At 35.6% G+C, this 23,826-nt stretch overlaps 2 protein-coding genes and 1 long non-coding RNA gene across 4 annotated transcripts; 1 reads left to right on the top strand and 2 right to left on the bottom strand.

The window, feature by feature from the left end:
- The first annotated feature begins 1,554 nt into the window (after nucleotides 1-1,554).
- LOC146899364 (diacylglycerol kinase 1-like) lies at nucleotides 1,555-7,868 on the top strand. 2 transcript variants are annotated; one of them, XM_085731750.1, is made up of 13 exons: nucleotides 1,555-1,716; nucleotides 2,138-2,348; nucleotides 2,960-3,082; nucleotides 3,185-3,313; nucleotides 3,645-3,730; nucleotides 4,149-4,272; nucleotides 4,415-4,463; nucleotides 4,607-4,689; nucleotides 4,926-4,993; nucleotides 5,555-5,629; nucleotides 6,407-6,494; nucleotides 6,621-6,737; nucleotides 7,395-7,868. In XM_085731750.1, exons 2-13 carry the CDS (start codon nucleotides 2,154-2,156, stop codon nucleotides 7,722-7,724), a joined length of 1,467 nt encoding a protein of 488 aa, XP_085587876.1. In that variant the 5' UTR covers nucleotides 1,555-1,716; nucleotides 2,138-2,153; the 3' UTR covers nucleotides 7,725-7,868. The 2 variants fall into 2 exon arrangements, with proteins under 2 accessions (XP_085587876.1, XP_085587877.1); XM_085731751.1 differs by lacking the exon at nucleotides 1,555-1,716 and adding an exon at nucleotides 1,758-1,905.
- Nucleotides 7,869-8,639: 771 nt separating this feature from the next.
- On the bottom strand, nucleotides 8,640-9,986 carry LOC146899363 (F-box/kelch-repeat protein At3g06240-like). The gene has a single exon (XM_085731752.1). The coding sequence runs from the start codon at nucleotides 9,984-9,986 to the stop codon at nucleotides 8,841-8,843; it is 1,146 nt and encodes a 381-aa protein (XP_085587878.1). The 3' UTR covers nucleotides 8,640-8,840.
- A 771-nt stretch (nucleotides 9,987-10,757) lies between these two features.
- Nucleotides 10,758-11,468, bottom strand: LOC146899362 (uncharacterized). Its single transcript, XR_015021250.1, has 2 exons — nucleotides 11,220-11,468; nucleotides 10,758-11,138 (listed from the first exon to the last, which is right to left on the bottom strand). It is a non-coding gene; the product is annotated as an uncharacterized LOC146899362 (long non-coding RNA).
- Nucleotides 11,469-23,826: the final 12,358 nt, after the last annotated feature.

Here is a 23,826-nt window from a genome sequence, read left to right as displayed (position 1 = left end):
AACGGTGTAGTGTGAACCGAAAAAAGTGGAAGTCCCACGTCGGATGGATCTCACACATTAGTGGTGTTTATATAATGGGTGTACCTCTAAGGGGGTGCATAATTAAGTGAACAAAGTAAGCACAAAATAAAAAATATATATTCATATATTTTATTATTTGGAAATGATAAATTAAATAATTAATTTAATCATTATTAGAAAGTGATTTCTTAGTCCCCAAGGTTTGCTAAAATATTTTTGAACACAATCTAGAATATTTTGGAACACAATCTGAAATATTTTGGAATGCAATCAAATATATTTTAGTGTTTAATTTGAAATATAGTTTGGTACATAATATAATATATTTTGGTAATATTTTTGTACTACATCTAATATGGGAATTACTTAAAGTCAAAGTAATGTTTCACTTATTCTCAAAGTTTCTCACCTATTATTTGTGAATTTTCTCTATAAATAGAGAGCTTACACGGTGACTGTGTTCGTCCCTTGAGGGTGTTATTTCTCGAACGATTACTTACGGTGCGGTACATGATCGAACAGGTGAACTTGATTTGTTTTCACGTATTTTCGATTTTATTTCGTTTGTTTTTGTGATTTCGCCGTCTTTGCATGACTTTGTTTTGATATCTCGTCTTTATGTCGCTTGTCTTTTATTTCTTGTCTTAGTACGATATTTATTTGATTTAGGTTTAAGGATTAATTTTGATTTAGGCTCAATTAATAACTTTGACATCAATGTTGCATATCCAGATACATGATCTTAAAGACTTGAATATATTTATATTTGTAGGTATATATATAATATTGGGTTAAATATGTTTTTGGTCCCTATAAATATGTCAACTTTTCGTTTTAGTCCCTCTAAAATTTTCCTTCAATTTTTAGTCCCTATAAAATTTTCAATCTTCACTTTTGGTCCCTCTTTTAAAGTAAACTCATATGTAGAATTCATATTTTTTAATAAAAATTTTCAGAAAAATTCAAAATATTATAAGAATCACTCCAAAAAAATTTAGAATTTTTTAACAAAACATGAATTTAATATGAATTTTTATATTTTTTACGGTTAAAAATTCATATTTAATTTGTGTTTTGTTAAAAAATTCTAATTTTTTTCAGAAAATTGTTTTAGAATATTTTACACATTTCTGCACAATTTCTTTAAAAAATACATAAATTAAGTTGAAAATAGGGACCAAAAGTAGTGATTGAAAATTTTATAGGGACCAAAAGTTGAAGGAAAATTTTAGAGGGACTAAAACGAAAAACTGACATATTTATAGGGATTAAAAACATATTTAACCCTATAATATTCTTTGCCGTTTTATGTTATTCGATGACATGATTTTGTTTGTAAATTTATCAAATTTTGTTTGTAAAAAAAAAAAAGCGAATTTGAAAAAGATATATACACGGTGTAGGTCGCTGTCATATCTGAATCCACAGTAACGTTCTTTTTCTTCGTCCTTTCCATGATCAATCCTATACTTTTTTGTCTGGCCCCACACTCTTTTTCAACTTATATAACAAGAGAATCGCTTTTTCCAATTCATAAACTCAACCACCTCAACAACCTAAAAACACAAAAAACAAAAAGCGATTCTCTTCTTCTTCTCTCTTTTCATTCTCAAAGAATCAACCTTTGCTTCAAAGATAAAACACTATTCACATAATCACTTTTATAACATTCTTGAATATTACCTTTTCCGCAAGGTATCTTCTTCTTCTTCTTTTTGCTTTTAGTTTTTCTTCTTAATTCCAGTTTTTGATAATCTTTGTGAATGATTCTTGTTTCAACTTTTGAAATTAAGTCCTGTTTGGTTCATTCAAAAGTACCGAATTAATGTATTTTTTAATGAAGAATCTGATTCTGTTAACAACGACGAGAATCTCCAAATTTTGGTTAGTTATTACGTAACTGTTTCATGCTGGTTATTCTGTTTCTTTTCGTTGTTCAACAAACTCCAATGAAGCACAACACGCGTAACAAATTTTCGTTTTGGTGGAAAAACCATTACCATTACCATTACCGCGTTGTTTATTTTAAGAATCTTGTTATTTTTTTGTTTTGTTTGAATTTGTGAATATGAAGGGTTTTTATGATGATGAAATAATTAAAATTAAAATTGTGCAGTTTGAAGATAATAACAATGGGTGATGGAAATAGCATAAGAACATTGAAGGAATTTACGATACCGGATTATATACTATTGCCGGGAACTGCGAATAAAGGTGTTACTCATTTACCTGCATGTCCTGTCGTTGTTTTCATTAACTCCAAAAGTGGTGGTCAGCTTGGTGGAGAACTTCTTGTTACCTATAGTTCACTTCTTAACCAAAATCAGGTAAAAGTTTTTATTTTTTTTGCAATCGCGGTTTTGAAAATCGGGGATTTTGGTTGTGACGCAAGGGTTTTAGATGTTTTTTTGTGACTGTAATGTCAGAATTTGGGTTAGATCTAATCAATGTTGTTAAATATCGGCCATGACGGACTCTGATAGTGGATTTTTTAAAATCGCCATGACTGATTTGTGAAGGATAGTGGTGCCATGGCTTGAAATGGCGGAATTTTGGCTTTTTGCCATCCGCCATCGATAACAATGGACTTAATGCTACAAAACTGGTTTGTAAGGTCAGGGATGTCTCCCGCCTATAATTACATTTTTAGGCTATGTCATGGTTTGAATTGCGGTATACAACCGTAATATAAAAGGTTTTGAGATCTCTGCAACGGCGTCACAACCAAAATTTCAACCTCTGTTTCCCACATTTTACCACTTTATTCAAGTTTGCAGCATAACAACAACCACAATTTAAAATCACAGGCACTATCTCATCCAATGTTGAACTGCCAACACATAATGAGATTGACATTGAGGCTACATTAGTCTCATTTGATTGCGATATTTTTTTAATATTAAGAATTGTTAATGATTTTTTTATTTTATTTTACCAGGTCTATGATTTGGGGGTACATGCTCCAGATAAGGTGCTGCATCAACTTTATGCTAATTTGGAAAAGCTAAAACACAATGGAGATCATTACGCTGCTGAAATTCAGAATAGGTTGAGAATAATTGTAAGTTGATCCTTTGTGTTTTCCACTTTTGATGTGATTTTTGTCTCTGCACCATATATGCAAATGCTTTATTTATCATCTAATATGTTGCTTGAAATCTAGGTTGCAGGTGGAGATGGTACTGCTAGCTGGCTTCTTGGAGTGGTATCTGATCTTAAATTACCTCATCCGCCGCCAATTGCAACAGTGCCACTCGGGACAGGAAATAATCTCCCCTTTGCATTTGGATGGGTACATTATCTAACTCTTTTGCTGAACCTGAGCTATGAGAATTTCATAATCACTTTGATCAATTTTCATTTTGTCGAATATTTTGTCTTGTTATGATCATTTGGATCAACCATCATTTTGTTTGCATTTTTATGACGATTTTAATACAAACAATAGTTACCAAATTTTAATTTGAATTATGAATTACAAGGCTAATTTATGAATCTTGAACTAAACAAATTTGACTAAGAAGCTCATATATTTTTAGCCATGATCACATTTAAGGTTTTACCCTTTGTTGGAAGCTGTGCATGAGTGTTTTTGTGCTCAATAAGATTTATTTCATTCACAGGGAAAGAAAAATCCTACCACAGACATCCAATCAGTGGCATCATTTCTGAATCATGTAAAAGCTGCAAAGGAAATGAAAATAGACAGGTATTTCCATCATTTTTCTTAATTTTGAAATTGTGAAACTTCTCAGATGGATGCACCAAAATGTAAACAAGAATCATGCGTCATAATATAAAATTTGCACTGCGGTCGATTTGTTAGGGGTCCACGGTCTTCTAACAAATGGACCATCCAACGTCTAATTTGTTAGTGGCCTAGTTCTATGATATTTTTTTAATCTGATCAAACATTTACTTTTGGTATTGTAAGACTTGCCAATGTTAATACAGGACATCGATTGCCTTTTCTGTTTTTTCCTCTATAAGAATTCTTGTAAAAAGATTGAATAAAATAAAAGTTGTCGCCATCTTCTGTTCATTATTTTGCAACTGATGAATTTCCTTGACTCTGCTGAGATTTCATTTTTAAATGATTAATTAATTAAAGTTAAAATGTTATTCAGCTGGCATATTATAATGCGAATGAAAGCTCCAAAAGAAGGTTCATGTGACCCAATTGCGCCCCTCGAGCTACCCCATGCTATGCATGCATTTAATCGAGTCTCTTCAACAGATAAACTAAACTTGGTGAGTTTTGTATTTATTTTTCATTTCATTTTTTGATGTCCGTGCATGATCACATGTATGTTAGTTCTTGATTATTTCATTTACTTTTGAAAGAGTGAGGCACTCCATGTATGTTGATCAGTGAATTCTTGTCTATTCACAGGACGGCTACCACACTTACCGCGGGGGATTTTGGAACTATTTTAGCATGGGTAAGAAACTTGTCTTAAATTTGAAGGCGCACTTTGGAAAGAGCTCTTTCTTCTGAGTTGCAGAATCAATAAAAACTTTTAAAGCTGTTATATTAAAGTGACCGGCAAGAGTGTGACATAAAATGTGTATGTTTTTGATGTAGGAATGGATGCGCAAGTATCATATGCATTTCATTCTGAGAGGAAGTTACATCCTGAAAAGTTTAAAAACCAGTTATATAATCAGGTACCAAACTCATCTCACATAACTAAATAAACATTTATTGAAAATTGGAAATAAAAATACTTCTCATTATGTCTTTACTTCCAGTTCTTTCTTCATAGCTATCCATATTTCATATATCATCAAATTTGGGTTCTATACGGGCTATATTTGGCAGTTAGTTAGGTGTGAGAAATTTTCTTTTATCACACAATTGTCAATAATGAGTCTTCTCATCATTACATTCTTTTGGTAACCAGAGTGCTTATCTGAAGCTTGGATGTACACAAGGCTGGTTCATGAGCTCTTTATTTCAATCATCTTCCAGGTTAGTTATTTTTTGGTTGATTTGGTCAATTTATTTTACGAAGTTGGGATTCCATCGGAAATGATGAGACATATCAATAAATTTGGTTTTTGCTCATATCCGCCATTTACACAGTCACTTGCCATTGTTATGAAAGATACAATGTGAAACTTAATTAAGAAAAGATTGAATAAGCCATCACAATTTGGTCTTTAAAAAATCACTTTTTCTCCTATTTGGTCTCTAAACTCTAAAAATATAGTAAGTAGTCCATAATTTTTTTTAATCATCAAGCAAAAACAGTGAAAAGTAATGAACATTCCCTTCTAAGATTTATTTAGTAATGACTCTTTGGAACTAAATTGAGATAGGATTACCTGCAAATGATGATGGTTTCAGTAATGGTTTAATGGCGATACACTGCTTATAATATCTTGAGTCAGTTCAAACTTAAAAAAAATGCCAATTTCTGTTGGAATATTTCTGATTTTAGTCGTAGTATTTACTGAACTATGTGGTGTTAAGTTTACAACTTACCTTCTATTAAGTAGTATAATTCAAAATGTTTAAATTTTGACACAGGAATATTGCTCAGCTGACAAAGGTAAAGATAATGAAAAGGCATGGTCAATGGGAAGACCTTCACATACCTCGCAGGTGAGATACTATTCAAAACATGCAATCATAGAATATCTTGGAATTTATTGATATTGCCGTTCAAATCGGAAATCATCAAACCAACTTTTGAATCATAAATTGTGCAGGATAGTAAGATTCAGGATTTGAAAAACAAAGTTGAAATATATCATAAAAATGATGTATAGTGTTTGATGTAATAATTTAAAATTAGGACCAAATAAAATGATTTAACCATATGCCTGATGAAACAAAATATATTTCACAGATGAGAATAGAACGAACGTATAAAACCAACTATACACAGAAATAAAATAGTTAAACAAGGCGCCTTCAATGGAATTCCCTTAGTTTCTTTTTTTACATAACAAGTATGGACATTTAAAACTATAATTTAATGTTCACCATAACTTTTATATATCAAGGATTAATTACACATGAATAGAAGACACTATGTTGTTTATATTGGTGATACAAATCACACTGAACTCATATGTCGCACAATGCAAAATCATTGCGATTAATTGAGTCAGTTTATTTTTTTCGTAGTGCATCAGGGCTTCTCCTCCTTTGCCTTACGTGATATTTTTCTAGCTAGGTTTACTAAACCTTGATTGGATTACGGAAATTTACAATTCTTTATGAGTATTTTGTTGATTGTAGAGTGTGATGATTTATAGTGTATCTAGAAAAAAAAAATACAGCAAATGATTTAGATGCATATCTGGTTTTTTTTTTTTTTTTTTTTTTAAAGATAATTTTATTGCATAACTTAAACTTTTGACATTTCATATACAGCATACGATCAATAGTTTGCCTAAACTTGCCCAGCTTTTCTGGTGGACTCAATCCTTGGGGAAAACCAAACAGAAAGAAGTCAATCTATGTAAGTGTTGAATCTCATATCTCTGATAGTTTTCCGTGTATCATTTTCGACACATATTTGTTAAGAACATAAGCAGGTTTTCGTCTGGAATTTTGATCGAATGCTAATAAAATTCTGGTTTTGCAGAGAGACCTGACTCTTCCATTTGTTGATGATGGGCTATTTGAAGTGGTTGGTTTTAGAGATGCTTGGCATGGTCTTGTTTTGTTTGCACCAAATGGGCACGGGACTCGTTTAGCACAGGTAAGACATATCAGATTCTTGATCCTTGTAATACATATGCAGTATTTATTTATTTGTTTGTTTAATCTTCTCTCCCTCCTTATCTTTGTTTATCCATATGAATATGAGGCACACCAAGTATGAGGTTAGATATGGGATGTGTTAATTTGGAATTCTTGACTGTACAATCATACATGGATGGTCAAAGCCTTTTTGCTAAAATTTAATTTTAACCATCCATTTGATAGTGAGAGGAGATGAATGATCTAGATTGAAACAAAACAATATAGTCATTTGACAATCTCATTTGACAATCTTAAATAGACGTGTGACTAAAAACTTTTAATCTCTATCATTCATGTATGCTTCTCTTATCATAGAGATTCTGTGGTCAAGATTTATTCTTCTTTGTACTATATATAGTTATATATTGACCATTGGGCATTGAATAGATAATGATGAAACAATAAAACCTTGTGACTTTTTAAATTGACATTTGAGAAGAATAAAGCACAATCTTGACCGTCCCAGTAGGGTAGGCGAAGCATATTTGAATTTTTCTTTAGATAATGTGCAATGTAGAACCACTTAATTGACCAATTTTAAAAACCATACGTTGCATTAGTTTTTCTTTCTTCCACTTCTTTTGACTTACATTTCAATAATACAATCATACAGGCCAGCAAAATCCGGTTCGAGTTTCACAAGGGTGCAGCTGACTGTACATTCATGAGAGTCGACGGTGAACCATGGAAACAACCCCTCCCTAAGGATGATGCCACAGTTGTTGTTGAAATATCTCACCATGGTCAAGTGAGCATGCTTGCCACCCCATTATGTCGTTCTAAAAGTATGCATGACGACAATCCTTCTTCACCTTCTATTGATCATGAAGATGATGATAGTAGTGATGACGAATTAGACGAAAGTAGTGAAGAACGTCGCAAGTTTGGTGCAGCCGAGACATTCAAGTATACAGAGGGAGTTGTTATGTCTTCTTTGAGTTAGTATAGCTAGCTTTGCTTAATTTGTGGGAATCATAGGGAGTAAACTCTTTTTGTGCATATCACTCACTCGAACTTAATTCTAGTGTGTACAGGCCTTTTGGTGGGTTTGATAACCTTTTGAATGGAAATTATTTTCTTTTAACAATTTTTTAGTGAGTTTTGGCTATTTTGCATTAGTGTTATTTACAAGGTTACTCTACATTAATTCCATTAAAATTGACTAAGCTGTCTAATAGCTTGCATAGAATAAAGTTAACTTGAAACAACTATTAATTAATAAAGCACAAAGATTGTAAAAAAAAAAATTAATAAAGCACAAAAAGAAAAATAGTGTCAAATATATCAAGAAAAATTAATTTCATTTCAAACGAAAATTAAAATAATCTATATGTCAATAAAATTCTAGGCCATTTTACAAGACAAAAAGGTATTATGACAGTTGAAATAAAATGTAAAGAATGTAAAGCCTGAAAATAAAATAAAAAATCATACGAGAGATATAACATGGTATTATGAAGAAAGAAAAAAAAAGAGAGAATATGGCATGGTCAATCATGAAAGGGTCCATAAATTCTATTGACTACATAATACTACTATCAAACTATGTTGGCGTGAAAAGAGAAAATCAACTTGATAATCCCTATGATGATTATACTCATAAATATCTTTTTAATGAGAGAAGGAAATTGCAAAAGTCTAAGGAATTAATCTAGAATACTACACTTCATTAGATCAAACTAAAGCTTAAGAGATTTATGGCGACTTAAATTGACAAGGAAGTCAATACATGAGTTAGCCTTCTTATAAATATGCTTCTACGAGATATTCGAATTGAAAACATGGATAAGATGAAGAATGGTGAGTAAGAAGGATCGAAGAGCCACCATGTAAGTTTAAGTGCACCGAACAATGTGAATAACAACTTGAAAACACTCTGTCAAAAAAACTTGAAAATACTCATAACATCTTGGTGAAACACTTATACATTTTTTTTTTGAAAGATCAAGGTTAAACACTTATATGCTACAAAAAAGTTTAACACTTTATTCTTCCAACCCGAATAATATAATATATTTTTTTATAACATACAAGTTTGGATGAGTAGGGCTCACTAGGGTTAGGGCATCCGAGTAATATTTTCCTCATACATTACTATCTGACAATTAAATAACTCTCCTTGAATACCAATATCTTCAAGAATTCCAGTACTTACATCAAAATATGCCAATTCATCATTTTCTTTTTGGAAAAATATATGGCCTTTCTTGCCTACTCCGATGGGATGCTCAACACCATGAAAGGGTCTAACAACAAACAATTTAGTCCACGATTCCATGAAACCAAGTTCACCTAAAATGAATATTTCAAAACATGCACTGCTCTCATAATATGTTAGTAGAGAAATGGACATATTTAACACTGCCAGGCGTCTCTCAACACATTTAAAAAAACCATACATATGAAGAGGTACATGAGTTGTAAGGAATACTTCATTGCTCAAATCAAATGATACCAAATACTCTTCATTAATTTTTATTCCCCACCAATGACACATGCCATTCATGTACACATCATCAATGTTAAGATCACGATAAGGCATATCAACATCGAGTTTTCTCCATGACTTACTTTTCAGGCTATAAATTTCCCACAAGTGTTTATAGATCATTGGCACGACTACTCGATGACCATCAAGGTAGTTGAATGGAAAAAGCTTTACATGTTGAATGACCTTGTAGTCATCTTTAACGCTATCATAACCGAACCCATGAATTGTAGTCAAACCTTTGATATAAGATAAAGAATCAACATTACCGGGAGGAATGACCTTGAATTCCCCCGTAGTTGGGTTCCACAATACAAATGTTTTATGATCAACTCCTTGGAAGAGACAAATAATTCCATTAATACAAGAGCCAGAAATATCGATACATGTGTCATCATATTGAAATGGAAGAGGCAATTCTAATTTCACTTTTTTCTCAAACCTCTCGCCGGAAAGCATATAAATTGCGCATTGATAATCATCATTACCTGGAATTGTCTGCTTTAAGAGGAGACATTCATCATCATATGAAGAATTATATTTAGATATGATATTTTTGCGGAACTCACTCATGAAATCAGGGGTTTCAATTGAAAGAGCCCATGATTTGTGTACACACTTAAATCGTTTCATGGACTTTAAAGGAAGTTTTGACAAAATAGAGAAGACAAGATCATTAGGTACATGGTTACTAACCTTGTGATATATCAAAGCCATGGATTTCAATATCTGAGTTTGGTGTGGACAGGGTGAGTCGAGAATACAATGCAGATAGAAAAACGAAACTGTTAGGAATTAGAATACTTTGCTTGTTGATGAGAAAAGAAGAAGCTGAAGGATTTTATATAGAAATAAATAAATAAATCAATCAATCAATAAATCAAATTTATATTTTAAGTAACTTATGAAAACTTTAAAAGCGGAATTGAAACCTCTTTACAATACTTATCTTTAAATTCCTACCTCAACTCAACTACTGGTAAGAAATCATAAACGTTTGGATTTTATATATCTCATTCATTAAATCTTTTAAAATTCTTTCATCCTTTACTATAATTTTTTAATTAATGTGAGAGAAAAAAAGATGATCAGTTTTTTAAATCCATTTTAGGAAAAAAATCACACTAAACAGTCTCTTAAACGTAGAATATTTTTTCTCCACAGTAATAATGACATAATAATGGTGTTTAGTTTATGGATATCCTTTTCTTATTCAATTACCCTATCCGTCACTTACTTGGGGCTCAAAACCTTATTGTTGGTTGAGTAATTCAACAAACAAATAAGCGAGAGAATTTTTCATGTCGGTGATTTTACAAGCTTCTTCCTAAGTACTTTGGTCCTTTCAAGGTAATTAACATAATTGGAACTACCTGCGAAGATTGTCGTTCATAATGTGTCTCAATTGAAGAAATGTTTGAATCCGAAATATCCTAGTGTCATGAAATGGCTACATTGGAATTTTACTATGACTTGCTCAACATAAAATGGCTAAAGGAATAAACACTTTTATTAATATTATGTTTAATTATAAAGGTTTATTTCATTAATACACACAAAGACACTTAATCGGACCAGGTACATTTGAGTTACATATTCCACCAGTACGAGGTCCACCGTATTTGTTCTTACACTTTGAGTTGCAACATTCTAGATTGCACTCAGCAGAGCAGGTTCCAAATCCATTTATGCAAATCTGTTGTGGCTGATCTTTGTCGTCAAAAAAACATGTGCATTGGTTGAAGTAAGAGCATGATGACCCAGAGACATTTTTGAATTTGGATTTACAATTTGAAAGACAATTCTGATGATCAGGACATCTAGATTGCACAAATAGGGAACATGGTCGACCTTCTGCTATGAATTCCACTGTAAACCAGCAAATTAATTAGGAAAAAATTGAAGTTAAAAAGTTGATGAAATATATCATTTATGGTTTAAGAGACTTACATGAAGATACTAGAATTAGCACAACAAAAAAGTAGAAAGATTTTGGAGAATGGATTGCCATGAAACAACAATTCTTTGGAGTTTTACTGAGATTATGTTAAAGGTGAGAAGCATAAGTGAACGAAAGAAAAGAAAACGAGTTGTTGTTGTTTATATTGAGAGATTATAAAGTGGGTTCACAAGCCTTTTGGGGGTAAGCTTGTCATTTGTGAAAAATGAAAATAGTATGGATTACAAACGGATAACACTAGTGGATTACCCACTCCAAAAATAGAATAAATAATAGTGGATAACTGATTTATTTGTGCGTGAGTTGGACTACTGATTTATGATGGAATAATGTTTCTTTTTAAATAACTTTTTACATATATTTTTGGCTAAAGTGCACTTCCCCCTTAACTTTCAAAATCTTTGCAATTTTGGCCCCCTAATTACTAAAACCACAATTTTCCCCCTTAAGTTTTAGCCACATTGCAACTTTAGTCCTTTTGGTCAATTTTGACCGGTCAATGCTTACGTGGCACGTCATGTGTATAATTATTGAATTTTTAAAAAATAAAAAATTCACATAATCATTTTCCGAATTAAATAAATTAAAAAAGAAATAAAAAATCAGAAAAAATTAAAATTAAAAAGAAAAAGAAAAAGGAAGGAACACGCATGAATCTTCTCTCAAACCACCTCCAAACTTTTCTTCTTAATCCATTTCATCAAAACCCATTCTTCATCATCATTATCATCAACAATAGCAACCCAATCCATCTTTTTCATCATCAACAACCCAGTCAATCTCTCTCATCCTCAACAACAATCTCTCTTCCATAAATCCGGTAACAACACATATAACAAAATTCCTCTTTTTCAATTCATCGCAAAACACAACAACAATTCCCTTTCCTTTTCCCTCTTTCAAATCCAGAGCAAATAAAATCAATCAAAAATATTGAAGTTGTGTTTGAATTTTTTTGATGAATTTTGGATCATCTATGTTGTTGTTATTGAGAGCGTAAACGGGAACGCCTTCGAGGCGCTTCTCGATTGCCTCCGTTGACATGAGTTTGATGGCGTTTCTTTGGTGAGATTTTGGACTAAGTTGTTGCAATGGGTTTGGAAATCCGATAATGCTTTCTCGGAAATTTTCGAAGTTCATTTTGGTTTATGTTTGCGGTTGCCGCAGAGGTGAAGTAGGGGATAAGGCCGTGTTGTTTACGAACAAAAGTTGAAGAGGAGGAAGAGAGAAGGCCGACGAGGGTTAAGGACGAGGACGAAGCAGCGAAGATGGGAGAGGAAAAAGGAAAGGCATACGAGAGCGAGAGAGAGATGATGGTGGTGGTGACCGAGTTTTTAGAGAGAGAGGGATCCGGGATTGAAGGTCGAAGAAAGAGAGAGGGAGAAATTTATTTTTAATTTAATTTTTCATTTCTTTAATTTAAAAAAAGGATTATATGATTTTAAAAAAAATTAATTCATTCTTCAAAAAAAAATTAATTCAATAATTATACACGTGGCATGCCACGTAGGCCTTGACCGGTCAAAATTGACCAAAAGGACTAAAGTTGCAATGGGACTAAAATTTGGGGGGGGGGGGGGGGGGGGGGGGGGAAATTGTGGTTTTAGTACTTAGGGGGCCAAAATTGCAAGATTTTGAAAGTTAGGGGGAAAAAATGCACTTTAGCCTATAATTTTTTTATGTCGTTGTAAATTTTTTTGTCAACAAGATACTAAAACTCGACTTTTCTTGATGATTCCAAAGAGAGACACTATTATAGGCCATTTTGGACACTATTATAAACGCACAAGATACGAAGAAAATAAAAACCGTAGCAAGTTGAGTTTTCCGGCACGGTGGTTAGCGGTGAAGATATTATGATCTTGAATTTTTTTTTTTTGTATTTTGTTGTTTATTCAAAAGATGGTCTATGGTGGTCAATATCTAGAATAAAAGACGAAATTTATGATTTTAAAAATCTTTCGTTCTTGAAATAAATTTAATGAAAAAGATAGAGGGAGAAGAGGAGGGTGTAGTGGTGATGATGGAAAGTCCGATTGTGCAAGTGGTGGGCGGAGCATCACCGGAGATTTTATGCGGCAGCTAGGTTTTTTTTTTTTGGTGGTCGGGATTTGAACCCCGGACCTTGCATATTTTTATGCATTGTCCATACCAACCGAGCGTTCGAAGGACGATTAGGGTTTGTTAGAAGGGAAAGAGCCCTTTGGTGAAGAGAAAGAAAAAGATTAGTAAAGAAATAAAATAAATATTGTTTATGTGTTAATAATAAGAGAAGAAAAAATAAATCCCCTTGGATCCGTTAACGGCGAGAGAGAGAATGTTTTTTTTTTGTTACATAAAATTTAGGTGGGTTCGGCTCCGGTCACCACCGGGGTCGTGGCACGCCTCCGGGCCCAAAGGACACTTATAGAGGTACTTCCGAGATCACCCACCAACACTGCCCTCACATCGGCGAGGGAATCGAACACACAACCTTCGCAAGGAAGTGACCCGTTCCTTACCAACCGAGCCAACGTGTGTTGGTTGGTGAGAGAGAGAATGTAGTATCAAAAACATTTATAACGAAATAATGTAAATAAATTTGTCAAAAAATATAATGTAAATAAATGATGTGTGTTTTTTTTTTACTAAATAAATGTAAATGTGTGGCCTTTTATCTATCTATAAATAATTAATCTCTAAAAATCAATCCATCTAAAAAATATATCTATAAATAGTATAAACATATTTAAGTTGAATCTTCATCAACTAAAATGTATAGGATAAGTGGACTTTGTCTAAAAAAAATTAAATAATTAAAATGCATGGAAGAAGTGTGCACCGACACAAAATTTAAAAGTAATTCAAATGCACGAGATAAATTGACAGCGATTAACTAACTTTGATACACGAGACAAGTTGTTATTTAAAAAAAAATTGTTCTTGCAAAAACGTTTATACTATTTAGAATATCACATAACTTTAATTCTACAACTATATTGGACCCTCATCAACTAAAATGCACACGATAAGACCATCCACAACAGTACCCTAAATTAGGTGCTTAAATTGAATTCATCTATTCACATCACTCATTTTACCGTAATACTTAATTAGCACCAATTTTCCCCAACCCAAGGCACCTTAAAAGAAATTATTAAATAGGTCCCACAAATAATTTTTATCATTACATTTCAACAAAATTTATTTATTTTATTAAGATTTAATAAATGGGACCCATGAAAAATGAAGAGAGAGATGGTGCTTCCATAGCCACCCTTCTCCATAGCCTACTATGTATTGTACTCCACAACGGGGGTGCTTATTTAATATGATGTTAAATAAGTGAAACACCCACCATTGTGGATGGTCTAAGTGGCCATTGTCTAAAAATTTGTAAATATATAAAATGCACGAGAGATGTGGGCATTGACTAAAATTTCAAAATTAACATAAATGTACAAGATAAATTGCTACTAACTAAGCTAAATTTGATACATGGCCAAGTTGCCATTTACAAAAATTTGTTTCGATAGAATGTTTATACTATTTAGACTATTACCTCGCTTCAATTCTACAATGATGTTGAACGGACACCAACTAATATGCATGGGAAAAGTGGAATTGTCTAAAATATCGTAAATAAATAAAATGCACGGAAGAAGCGGACATTGACTAAAATTTCAGAAGTAACTCAAATACACGGGATAAGTTGTCACCGACTAAACTAACTTTGATACAAGAGGCAAGTTTTCATTTATAAAATATTGTTCCTTCTAAAACGTTTATACTCTTTAGAATATCACCTCACTTTAATTCTACAATGATATTGAACATTCATCAATTAAAATATATGAGATAAGTGACCATTGACTAAAATTTCAGAAATAACCAAAATGCATATGAGAAGTTTACATTGATTAAATTAAACTATCACGCACTTGACAATTTTTCACTAATAAGTTTTCATAAGTAACTCAAATAAATGCGATAAGTTGTCAACGACTAAACTAACTTTGATACACATGAGAAAATGTCACTTATCAAAATTGTTCATAATAAAATGTTTATACTATTTAGAATATCACCTCATTTCAATTTTACAATGACATTGAATCTTCATCATCTAAAATGCATGGGATAATTGTGAATTGTCTAAAAAATTTAAATAACTGAAATGCATGGAAGAAGCGAGGCATTGACAAAAATTTCAAAAGTTACTTAAATACACGAGATAAGTTGTCAATGACTAAACTAACTTTGATACACGAGACAATTGTTATTCATAAAAAAGTTGTTCTTGCAAAAATGTGTATACTACTTAGAATATCACATAACTTTAATTCTACAACTATATTGAACCCTCATCAACTAAAATGCACGGGATAAGAGAGCATTGTGTAAAATTTTGAAAATATATATAAAATGCAATAGAGAACGAGGCATTGACTAAAATTTCGAATTAACTTAAATGTACAAGATAAGTTGACACTTTGAATAAACTAATTTTGATACATGGGATAAGTTGTCATTTATAAAAATAATTGTTTATGATAAAACGTTTATACTATTTAGAATACCACCTCACTTCAATTCTACAATGATATTGAACGGTTACCACCTAAAATGCATGGAAAAAGTAGGATGGTAAAAAAAGATCATAAATAAATAAAATACATGGGAGAAGCGGATACGGCTAAAATTTCATAAGTAACTCAAATACACGGAATAAGTTGTCACTTACTAAACTATCTTTGATACAAGAGGCAAGTTTTCTTTTATAAAAAATCGTTCCTTCTAAAACGTTTATACTCGTTAGAATATAACCTCACTTCAATTCTACGATGATATTGAAAATTCATCAATTAAAATACATAGGATAAGTAATCAATGACTTAAATTTCAGAAATAACCAAAATGCATATGAGAAGTTGACATTGATTAAGCAAAAATATCTTGAACTTGACAATTTTCACTAATAAATTTTAGAGTTAACTCAAATAAACGGGATAAGTTGTCACCGACTAAACTAACTTTGATACACAAGATAAGTTGTCATTTATCAAAATTATTCATGATAAAGCGTTTATACAATTTAGAATATCACATCATTTCAATTTTAGAATGATATTGAAACTTCATCAACTAAATGCACATGATAAGTGGGCACCATCTAAATTTTTTTAAATAATGTAAATACATGGGAGAAGTGGACATTGGCAAAAATTTCAAAAGTACCTCAAATGCACGAGATAAGTTGTCACTAATTAAACTAACTTTGATACACGGGACAAGTTGTTATTTATAAAAATTTGTTCTTGCAAAAACGTTTATACTATTTAGAATATCACATCACTTTAATTCTACAATTGCATTGAAGGCTCATCAACTAAAATGCTCGGGATAAGTGGCCATTGTCTAAAATTTCATAAATATATGAAATACATGGGAGAAGCGGACATTGACTAAAATTTTATAATTAACTCAAGTTGTCATTTATAATTAAAAAATTGTTCATGATGTTATGAATATTATAAGTGGATGTACATATAGCAATTGTGTTATTGGGTCATACTATTAGCTTCTTGGGCTATATTGTGCTTGCTCCCCAAGTCATTGGTGCTTGTTCCCCAAGTCATTGTATTTCTCTATAAATAGATATCATATGTAACCTAATTGTATATACCAAGAGAATAATAGAATCATCTCTCCTCACTTTCTTTCACCTTCTCTACTTCTCTCTACTTTATTCTTGTTCCTATTTCTTTAGTTTTATAACACGTTATCGGCACGAGACTCTAACCAACCGAGGTATGTAATTCTTTTTAATAAATAAGTTTTAATTTCTGTATCGATGATTATAGACTATAATATTACAATTCCATCAATTGGAATCAGTTTCTTATAGATACATTAAACCACTATTATGTGAATTGTATTATATTATTGTGTTTATTTATTCCATATGCATTCTGAAGTATTGCATAAGGATTGATCTCATATTATAAAATTAAAGAGATCTATTATGTAGTTCTTGAAGAACTCAATATTATTCTATATGAATTCTGAAGAATTCAAAAGTGTAGTTCCCGAATAACTCAATTTTTTTTGTGAATTACGGAAGAATTCATCGAAAGAGTTACATTCTGAAGGATGACTTAGAGAATTAATCTTATTGTTTAAATTTGTTGTATAGTTCTGAAGAACTTAAACAACTCGGCTTTAATTTATTCTCCATGAATTCTGAAGAATTCGGCGGTGATACCATGAAGGATCACACAAATAACAGAATTAGATGCGATATATAGTTCTTGAAAAGCTTAAAAACCAACTAATTTTATTCTCCTTTAATTCCTGAAGAATTCAATAGTGATGATGGATTGCACAAATAATTGATTTGATTGTGAGTAGTTCTGAAGAACATAAAATACTCATTTTTCTTTTGTGAATTGGTGTGTATTATTTTCACGAAGATTTCCATGTTTTATTGATTCATATTTTTTGAAAGAATGTTTTATTGATTCATGATTCATTTAAAATTACCCATTGATTTAATTATTATTTTATCTTTTGGTTTAATTTTAAAACAAATCTCTATTTGACCGAGATTGTTTCCTTTAATTGTGGATCGTTTACAAAATATTTCTTGAAAGCTTTGTTGGGTTTAAAATAAACCAACTTGTTTTTATTTAGATCTAAGTTAAAAATATACAAATTAATTTGAAACAAATCTTTACGTTTGAGTTTGTTTCAAATATAATATTAAATTCAAATTATATCAATTATCTTTTGGAGATTCGATCCAAAATTATTTTCTAAATTCTATTTATTTTTACTTTTCCAAAAGTGTAGTGAAAAAATTTATTTTGTCTCTTATTTATACTACACTTATATTAGTGCAATGGAAGCACATATAATTGTAAACTAGAAGTTTACATATTATATTCAATTTATTGTTGGCAAGACCGGTTGGGTTATCCCGGATCTATTATGATGCATAAACTAGTTTAAAAAAAATTATTGAACCATCATAATATTCCTAAAGGCTCCAAAACCTCCAGAAGGGCCTTAAGGCCCCTAAGAAGGCCCGGGCGCCCTCGGGAAGGACCCACGGGACCTCGGCGCGCCAAGCTTTAGGGCGCCGCCCATCCCGGCCTTCTAGAAGTCTCTGGAAGCCGCCTAAAATACGAGAATATCCCTGTTACTTGGCCTCCAAGCAACCAAAACCCAAGCCCATAGCAGGCTATAAATACCACTCTTGAGATCACTCTCGGGGAATGGAATCACCGATCTAAACCCTATAATCCTAAAATCCCTTACGGTACTTTTTTGCAAGTACGGTTGGCGCCGTCTGTGGGAAAAGGTAAAACTAACCTTAACCACGTTTACGAATCGCAAATCGTGATTCGGGAACCTTAGAACTAGACCTACTGAATCGTAAAACTCCCTGCGATTTGGAAACCCTACCCCTTTTTCAACCAACCTAAATCGAACCTCACGTACGATTTAGAGAAAAACCTCTCATCATGGCAACGGCCGAAGAATTAGAGTCCATGCGAACTCAACTCCCTCGGCTAAAGGAGCACAACGACGCTGCGGGCTTCAATGGAAACCATGCGGCGAAGCAACAAGAAGAAAGAGATGAATCAAACCATGGCGAGATGGACGATCCGGAACCCCAACCTCTCGTCCGTCGAGATTTGGGGGGCACCGATCCCCGAAAACTTTAAGCCTCCTCACCTTTCCGTCTTCGACGGTAAGAGCGATCCCATGGAGCATGTCACAACCTTCAATACTCGCATGGTTGTCGTTGGAGCTCCGCATTCCCTCGAAGTGCAAGTTATTGGCCGGTACCTTCTACGACGCCGCCCTACGTTGGTACATGAATCTCCCACGCTTCGCATCCTCGGTTATCCGGATATGACAAGAAAGCTTATCCAACGGTTCTCGCAAGTCTCCACCGCAAAGTTCCCGCCACCGGCCTTTTCAACGTTTGGCGGGGCACAACGAATCCCTTCGAGACTACTGGTAAGGTTCAACGACACGACTATAAAGGTAATTAACCCTAACCAGGAAGTATTTGTAGGCGCCTTCCGAGAATGGCCTTAGGGAGGGCCAATTCAACGAGTCACTAGCCCGAAACCTGCCGATTCCATGGAAGAAATAATCGCCGGGGCGGATTGTTACATCAAAGGTGAAGAAAGCAATGCGAGAAAGAAGGCGAGGGACGCCAAAGAGCGAGCATCCAATAATTCGGAGCGGCGACCTTATCAACCACCTTCGAACGGGGACCGCGCCCCCTACCGAGAGAGCGTAAAGGCGAAACTATGTGCCTTATACCTACGAGATCACGCCCGGAGAACTTCACACCCCCGAACACAAGACCAGAACGCATCATGAAAGAAATCTATGAGACCAAGTTGATTCCCGAGCCGCCTCCACCACGATTCGGCACCATGGGAGCCGACAAAGACAAATGGTGCAAGTACCACGGGATAAAGGGTCACGACAACCGACTCGTGCATACATTTGCGCCGGGAAATTGAAAGGTTAATACAAAGTGGCAAGCTTAGGGTATACACCCAAGACCGATGGGATGAAGACGGACACAAGGCGGAAAGCAAGAAGGAGGGGCGCCGAAGAAAAGAGATACGCACTAAACACAATTTTCGGCGGATTCTCTGGAGGAGGAGAGTCGAGCTCATCTCGCAAGAAGTATGTATGGCAAGTCATGCTATGCCAAGAGTATGAAAAGCAAGTTCCGCAGCACGAGCTCGATATATCCTTCTTGCTAGGGACTACAAAGACGTCGTGCCACAAATCTTCATGGTCGTCACGCTACAAATCTTCAAATGGGATGTGAAGAGAGTGTTAATAGACCGGGGAGCTCCGCCGATATCCTTTACTACGACACATTTGATCGAATGGGATTAGATCCAAAGCAACCGCAACCTTTTAGAGGAACACCGACGGGATTCACCGGCGAGCAGGGACCACATCGTGGGGTTACATCACTCTTAGGACGACATTTGGTCACGGATCTCACGCTAAAACTGTTCGCGTACGGTATCTCGTAGTAAACTCGCCAAGTTCTTACAACATCATCATAGGGCGTCCCGCTTTCAACCTCTTAGGCGGTTTCTGTCAACAAAATTCTTGGTCATGAAATACCCTTTGGATAACGGAAAGGTAGGTACTATCGAGGCGATCAAAAGCTTTCTAGGGAATGCTACCACAATAGCTTGCGCTGCAGAAGACTTAGAAGAAATCCATCAACGAGGTCACACACGAAGTCAACATGATAGACCTCGACCCCGAGAAGATTTCCAACAGAACGAATAGAGCCCACGGAGGATCTAAAAGAGATCTCCATCGGTCCCGAAGCCCATCAAATGACGAAGATTGGCACGTCTCTAAGTTAGGAAGAAGAAACCGCCCTCATTAATTTACTCCGAAAGAATCTAGATCTCTTCGCCCGTCACCCATCCGAAATGCCGGGGATGGATCCGGATATTGCTTGCCACCACCTATCCATCAAGCCTCGGGGTAAAACCGGTCGTGCGGCGAAAGCGGAAGATGGGCGAGGAAAGAAGAAAGGTTGTAGACGAAGAGGTAAAGAAGTTAGTAGACGTCCGCTTCATTAGTGAAATCAAGTAACCCACATGGTTAGCTAATATCCGTTCTCGTGAAGAAGGCAAACGACAAGTGGAGAATGTGTGTGGATTATGCCGACTTAAACATGGCGTGTCCAAAGGATCCTTACCTACTCTCGAATATCGACCATCTAATTGACAACGCCTCGGGTTACAAGACTCGAGTTTCATGGACGCCTACTCCGCTTACAATCAAATAAGAATGGACCCCCGGATGCTCCCAAGACCGCATTTATGACCAATACGAAGAACTACCACTACGAAGTCATGTCCTTTGGCCTCAAGAACGCCGGTGCCACTTTTCAAAGGTCTATGGACATGGCTTTCTCCCAACAAATAGGAAGAAATCTGGAAGTATACATCGACGACCTGGTGGCAAAGACAAAGGAAGGACACAACCATGCCGACGACTTGGAAGAAATTTTGGGTCAAATAAGAAAGTACAGAATTCGATTGAACCCGGCTAAGTGTTCCTTCGGAGTACGGGCGGGAAGTTTTTGGGATTCCTCTTAACAAGACAGGGTATAGAAGCAAATCCCGACAAATGTTAGGCGGTTATTGACATGAGGAGTCCCTCCGGCATCAAAAAGGTCCAAGCGGCTAACGGGGCGACTAGCGGCGCTATCCCGTTTCCTATCTTGCGCCGGCGACAAAGCCTTCTCTTTTCGCATCCATCAAGAAGAAAGAGAAATTCGAATGGACGCCGAATGTGAAAACGCCTTCCGACGGATCAAAAAGTTCTTGTCTAGCCCGCCTATCCTTCAACGACCAAGCTCGCACGCCATCCTATTCTTGTACTTGGCGATCTACGAAAACGCCATGAGCACGGTTACGAGTAGAAGATTCGGAAATAGGAGAAAAGCCAATTTATTTTGTCGGTAGAGTTTTCAAAGGCGCGGAATTACGGTACCAAAAGATAGAGCGCCTAGCCACGGAAGTGGTCCGCCCATACTTCCAAAGTCATAAGATTGTCGTGAAGTCGGATTATCCTATCAAGCAAGTCCTTGGAAAGCCGGATCTAGCGGGAAGGATGGTCGCCCGGTCTATAGAATTGTGGGAGCACGATGTTCGAGTTCATACCAAGCGGAAGTATCAAGTCTCAAGTTTTAGCGGATTTCGTCGTAGAACTCACATCGCCGGCACAAGAACACCCCCTTTTGTGTGGCTTTTATCCGGTGATGGCTCCTCCAATTTAAAAGGCAGCGGGGCCGGCATCATCCTGGAGGGACCGGATGATATCCTCATAGAACAATCTCTCGGATTCGAGTTCAAGGCGAGCAACAATCGGGCGGAATATGAAGCACTAATTGCCGGCATGACTTTAGCACAAGAAATGGGAGCGGAAAACCGAGAGCAAAGAGTGATTCTCAACTAGTGACGAGTCGGATTACGGGCGAATACCGGACTAAAGACCCCCAACTCATCAAATATCTGGCGAAAGTACAAGACCTCGCCAAAAGATTTGTTTTCTTCGAAGCGGTCTACGTGCCACGAGAGCAAAACTCCGTGGCCGACTTACTAGCCAAACTCGCCGGCACCAAACGACCGGGCAACAACGAATCGTCATCCAAGAAGTAATCACGATGCCCAACACCAATACCGAACTTATGCATCACATCGCCGAAGGAAAGGAGGGATGGATGGAACCACTACTCGGATACTTAATCGGGTCATTCACGCCCAAAGCGGCGAAGAAGAACGTAAAGTGCGAAAGAGAGTTTCCAAATTTGTCATCATATCGGGAAAACTTTACAAGCGAGGACGGACAAACCCGTTGTTACGTTGCCTAGGAGAAGACCGGACCCGGTTGGTGCCGCTCGAAGTACATGAGGGCGTATGTGGCAGCCACATTGGAGGGCGGGCGTTGGAGGTAAAACTCCTCCGTGCGGGCTACTACCGGCCCACCATGCTTCAAGATAGTTCGGACTTCGTGAAAAGATGCGACAAGTGCCAAAGATTCTCCGACAAGAAGCACGCCCCGGCTTAAGAATTAACTTCGTTTACTCTATGTGGCCACTTTCATAAATGGGCAGCTGAAGTTTCTCATCGTGGGCGTGGACTACTTGACTAAATGGATCGAGGCGGAAGCGATCGCCAAGATAACGGCCGAAAGGGTCAAGAAGTTCTACCTTGGAAAAAGATTATTTGCCGTTTTGGGCTCCCCAAATGCATAGTATCGGACAATGGAACTCGGTTCGCAAGCTCGACCGTGGTAGATTTCTGCAAACATCTGGGAATCCAAACAAAGTTAGCGTCGGTAATTCATCCACAAGCCAATGGGCAAGCCGAATGCGCCAACAAAGTCATTCTCAACGGGATCAAGAGAAAGCTAGAGGCGGCTAAGAGCCTTTCGGCGGAACGGCTACATGAGGTAAGTATAGTTGTCAACTTACTCTCATCTTATCAAGATAAACTCATTTCTCTCAAAGCATATTATGAAAAGACTACATCTCTGTATTTAAATAAATGCCGTCATGGTTCACACAAGTACGGGTATTATGGTCGTATCACACTACTCCACATTCCACAACCAAGGAAACGCCACTTCACAATGGTTTACGGCGCGAGATGCCATGCTCCATGTGGAAATAGATACCCCCACATGGCGACGAGACATGTTTTCGAAGAAGGTATTGTATCATTATTAGCTCATCTAACGATTTTGCATGCGGGATAACAAAATTTTGCTTCTTACACACTCACGACACATGAATTCACGAAATTGTTTCTCAAATTTACGAAATTATTTCTTTCAAAAGCAAATGAAGTAGGTACGGCGGTCGGCATGGATGTCATCGACGAGGTCAGTGGAACAAGCCCACATCCGAGAGTTCGCCGCCAAACAAAGAGCAGGCTCGCCGCTACAACTCCAAAGTGACGCCCGAGAGAAATGAAGGAGGGCGATGCGGGTCTGAAATAAGTCGTCGCCCCAACAAGGATAGGCAAACTATTTCCCAATTGGGAG

The sequence above is a fragment of the Medicago sativa genome, chromosome 8, assembly GCF_051527215.1.
Source record: "Medicago sativa cultivar Bolivia chromosome 8, Bolivia_mono, whole genome shotgun sequence".
In the NCBI taxonomy this organism is placed as follows: domain Eukaryota; kingdom Viridiplantae; phylum Streptophyta; class Magnoliopsida; order Fabales; family Fabaceae; genus Medicago; species Medicago sativa.
This window is presented reverse-complemented; position numbering and strand designations above follow the sequence as displayed.

Bases quoted from the DNA above. Each gene is read 5' to 3' on its own strand.
- LOC146899364 (XM_085731751.1), top strand. From the start codon at position 1,847: ATGTATTTTTTAATGAAGAATCTGATTCTGTTAACAACGACGAGAATC. The intron at 4,273-4,414 runs GTGAGTTTTGTA...GTCTATTCACAG, and splicing joins CAACAGATAAACTAAACTTG to GACGGCTACCACACTTACCG. The intron at 4,464-4,606 runs GTAAGAAACTTG...TTTTTGATGTAG, and splicing joins TTGGAACTATTTTAGCATGG to GAATGGATGCGCAAGTATCA.
- LOC146899363 (XM_085731752.1), bottom strand. From the start codon at position 9,986: ATGGCTTTGATATATCACAAGGTTAGTAACCATGTACCTAATGATCTT.